At 37.9% G+C, this 4,353-nt stretch overlaps 1 protein-coding gene across 1 annotated transcript in view; it reads right to left on the bottom strand.

The window, feature by feature from the left end:
• Positions 1 to 3,718, bottom strand: part of LOC104536522 (butyrophilin subfamily 3 member A3-like) — a gene marked incomplete at its 3' end in the record, with an annotated part of 7,391 nt that extends 3,673 nt beyond the window's left edge. The window contains exons 1-2 of the mRNA XM_010179160.1: positions 3,610 to 3,718; positions 2,094 to 2,378 (exon numbers count right to left, since the gene is read on the bottom strand). Of these exons, the coding sequence (XP_010177462.1) occupies positions 2,094 to 2,378; positions 3,610 to 3,718 (394 nt within the window). The remainder of the gene's footprint in view (positions 1 to 2,093; positions 2,379 to 3,609) is intronic.
• Between the last annotated feature and the right edge of the window lie 635 nt (positions 3,719 to 4,353).

A 4,353-nucleotide genomic window follows, 5' to 3' on the forward strand; every position in this document is an offset into this window, starting at 1 on the left:
AATCCACATGAGCTATGCCAAGTGCCTCCCCACACCCCATGGCAATGGTGTTGGACTGGATAATCTTTAAAGGTGTATTCCAACCCAAGCCACTTGATGATTTTATGCCCACTGGTCCATTTTCTTTTCAAGCACAGACAGAGGTGGTGAGTACTAAACAGATGTATTCGAAGAGTAAGTTGCTTTCAGAGTCTTGAGATGTCCTTGGGCTGGATCCTTGAATTGCTCTTGACTGTTTGGTAAATTCATTTAGATCTTCCTTTTCTAAAGAATCTGAGGAATGCTTCTGATCCATTAATTAACTCTTGAATACTTACAAACAAAGCTTGACTGTGAATGACCTCATAGAGTATGTCAGTCAGCCTATAGTCATGACTAGAGCTCAAAGCAAGAAGGAAATTGACTCTGTTTATAAAGAACAAATGAGAAAAACTCATACAGGAACTTACTACATTATGTGGTGCAAAAAAGAAATTAAAAATCTACAAAACATTTCGATGTAACTACTCCTGCTAATTAGTTCTGTGATTTAATAAAAATAAACTGTCCAACTTACAAATTGTCATATTCTTCCTCATTACTTACCTGAGCTGGCTGTTTTCTTGTGATTACCTGGTTAAAAAAAAAAGGTAAAACCTCCTTTTTTAATATGTTTTTGTAGAGTAATAGTGACAGAAATCAGCTCTGGTTTGTAATTTAGGCTCTAGTGCAATTGGAAACACTCTGAAGTTCTCTCCCCAGTGATTACAGAAAGGGAGCTACACAGGTAGTTTAGCTCCCAGAGCTCCTCTTGTCAGACATAGAGCCATCTGAGGTAAGGTGGAGCAATTTGCATTGCTCCTTGTTCAGACTGTGTACTTTCCCACTCCTTTTTCATTCTATTTCCTGAAATCGATCATTGAACAATCACTGGTGATTTCACATGTGAGCTTTTGTTACAGTCGTGAATTTCAATACACATTGTTGCGATATTTCTATAAGTTGACTGAAATAACATACAAAGAAATACTTACTTCTCAGCTTAGAAAATATAGTGGAAATTAGGACCATGCTTAGACATAAAATTACCAGAAAGATAATCAACCATTTTGAAATGGAGGGAAAAAACATGTCTGTAAAAATGAACAGAAGGAGTTATATTCTATTAATGATAAAATATAAAGACAAATATAACAAGATTATTTCAATACATCTGAGGAAATTACTAATTTCTATTTTACTTGGATTCTGCTAGTAAAGTTGCTGTAGAAGAGATCTATCCCTCTTCAGCATGACTAATCCAGGCAGACTCTTTCCTTGGGTGTCAGATTCAGAAAAGAATGAGACTCAGATTCAGAAAGAGATGTCTGAGGTAGCTAGACAGGTTTTGACAGTTCATGACTCACTAGAAATGCAGCAATACTGGCTCTCAGGTTTTTTTTTCACGACTTTGTGTTGCATTTCATACTAAAGCGAGCAGGTTAATGAATGAAGGAAGAAACCATCATCACTGGACAAGAGAGACATGTTTACTCTTGTTTAATTTGATTCAACGAATATCTAATTCATCCTGCTGAGTACAGAGCATAAGTCAAGAAAGAGGATAGGATTTCAGACATTCCCCACATTGGCTATTTCTGATTTCCTCTTTTCACACTCAGTGCCCTGGGATTTCTTGATGCCATCCCAAAAGGGATTTCCCTCACACACTTATTCAAGAGGTTTACACTGCACTTAAGTTTCCATTCCAGACCTAGACAACAGCTTTGTGGCGAAGAATTTTTTTTTTGGGATCAAAACTATTGTTTTCAGCTACGCTTTGTGAAACCCATCGAAGCACATCTTCCTAAATGTCCTGGAAACATGTTTCTGGATAATGAAAGCTTTCAGAGTGATCAACCATCACTAAGAAAATATGCCATCTTTTTATGTGCTTTCAGTTGCATTCTTATTCCATTTTAATTCAGCTTCAACTAGTCAACTGCCTTAAATTTGCTACTACTTGATTCCTTTTTAAGAAGATAAACTGTTTTACTCATGACATAAAAATGGGACTGATGCCGTTTAGACAGTCTGTCTCTTTAATCTGACAAGCAGTTGACTACAGAGCTCACCTGAGATCAGGACTCGAGACTCACTCGTTGTGTTTAGCAGACTGTTGACAATCCTGCAGGAGATTTCCATGTCAGAGCCCGATTCCAGGTTCATGGAAGTTACGACACTGTATAGGCCTGCAGGTGTCTTTGTCACCTTTGTGGTCAATAGCTCTGTCTGGATCTGTCCTTGGCCATCCAGCCAAATCACCTCAGGTTTAGGAAACCATCCAGCTGCACGGCAGGTGAGGCCAATGCCCTGCTTCACATGCCTCCTCAGGAAAATGGAAGGCATACCGCCTTTAGCTAAGAAAAAGCATACATATTCTCCATTTTAACCAGTACTGAAATGGTCTGGCTTATCTTGAATTCAACACTTATTTTTTTTGCATATATATTTGTATGGATGTGCACAGACATACTTTTTTTTAATTTAAACTGTGACAGAGACTTGGGCCCTGAAGTTTCTTGATGGTAAACAATTCAAAGTCTATCAGTTTGAGAATAAAGAGCAATTTAATAGAGGTTATGGCAAATAGTATTTGCTGGGGATGGCTATTCTGGAATGAAAATGCCAGTGGAATTTCTCAAAAATTTGTAAATAAAAAAAAATAAGACCAAAAAAATCCCTATAATTATGAAGATTAATGGATTACAGGAAGCCTATGAACAACCAGTACAACCTGTCCATGATAGCAGAATATATTACTGTTTCAGCCTAATTATTTCAAGTAAAACTATTACTAACATGGTACAGATTAGGTCTACAGTGCAAAAAAGGTATTGTTTATACTCAGGAGCTCAGAAGACTCAATTACAGTGTTACTTATATGTTAACCCTTCGCTTCATCTGGAGTTTTAAATCTGAGAAGACCTTTTCAGAAGAATCTGACTGTAATATGGGATGCGCCAATACCTATCTAGTGGAAATTGGTTCCTGTGTAGCCAGGAAAGCATGGAGGAACACATGTTCACTTCCTAGCCAACTATTTTAACTGAAGCTCCCCATTAAGATGGTATCTATGAATATACTGAATTGGAAACAGGAGTAATGAAGGCCTACCCACTGCTTTGTTCTCCTGCTGTGGGCACACAGCAAGGTAAGCAGTGAGGTACTGGGATGAGACCAATTGATTATGTTGACCATAGAGAAACTCTGGGCAATCAGCTCAGTAATGGTTGATTGCACAGTAGAAACGTAAATTTAATTTTATGTTGATCAGCTGAATGGCAGAGTCCCCTCAACTTTCTGACTGAGCTTTCATTAAGTATGAAGGAGATTTTACTCTCAGGTCACATACAGCTTCATGCATCCAGTTCCTAAATAAAGATATCTCAAACTAGAACTAAATTTTACTTGAAATATTGATTATAGTCATGAATTTGGAGAAAACTAACTCAAATCAAACACATCCCCCCATGAAGATATTTTATGTGTCAAATCATATTAAACTTACAATTCCCTCAGTCAGTGAAGTATATATGTGGTTCTGTTTTTCTTCATCATAGAATGAAAAGAGAGAGAATTGCCACTCACCTGCCACTTGCAGGTCAACCAACACATCATAGTACATGTCATCAAAAGAGACCTCACAAGTGTATGATCCTTTGTCAGAGATCCTGATATTCTTCAAGCGCAGAGACATGTTGCCAGCTCTAAATTCACTGTGGAAGAATTCTGTTCTGCCTTGATATCTCTCATCTTGTTTCTCCTCTTTATTCTTTCCATCATATCTGCTCACAGTTATTTTCTGAGACTGTTCATGAAATATCCACTGGACAGAGAATCCCTCAGGAATGTTATCTGCTACCACGTGGCAGGGCAGAATGACTCCTTCTCCAATGAGTCCAATGATGGAACTATTAGGAGGAGAGCTAATAAATTGACCTGTGTGAAGATAAAATGGCTGTTGTTTCTATTTGTCTATACCACATTTTTCATGCCACTATATCAGGTAACCAGTAGAACCAGTATCAGTGTCAACAGGAGAGGAATGCAGAAGAAAACTAAAAAAATAACATGACAGATTACTTAGATAAGTAATATTTACAGTATGTGAGGCTGATGGAGTTTATCTTTCAGTACCTTGAACACTAACTCAAGCAAGTTCATGGCCATTAAGTTATGGCTATTGAGACATCATGAAAAATGGGTGAACAATTGCCCAAACATTGGTACCTACTATCATTTGAAATGTCATAGGGTACACAAGACACCCTATGGTGCTGGTAGCTGTGGCATATGACCTGCAGCAGATCTGCACTCATGTGAAGCAGCAGC

Source organism: Mesitornis unicolor, unplaced genomic scaffold (assembly GCF_000695765.1).
Source record: "Mesitornis unicolor isolate BGI_N332 unplaced genomic scaffold, ASM69576v1 scaffold20132, whole genome shotgun sequence".
In the NCBI taxonomy this organism is placed as follows: Eukaryota; Metazoa; Chordata; class Aves; order Mesitornithiformes; family Mesitornithidae; genus Mesitornis; species Mesitornis unicolor.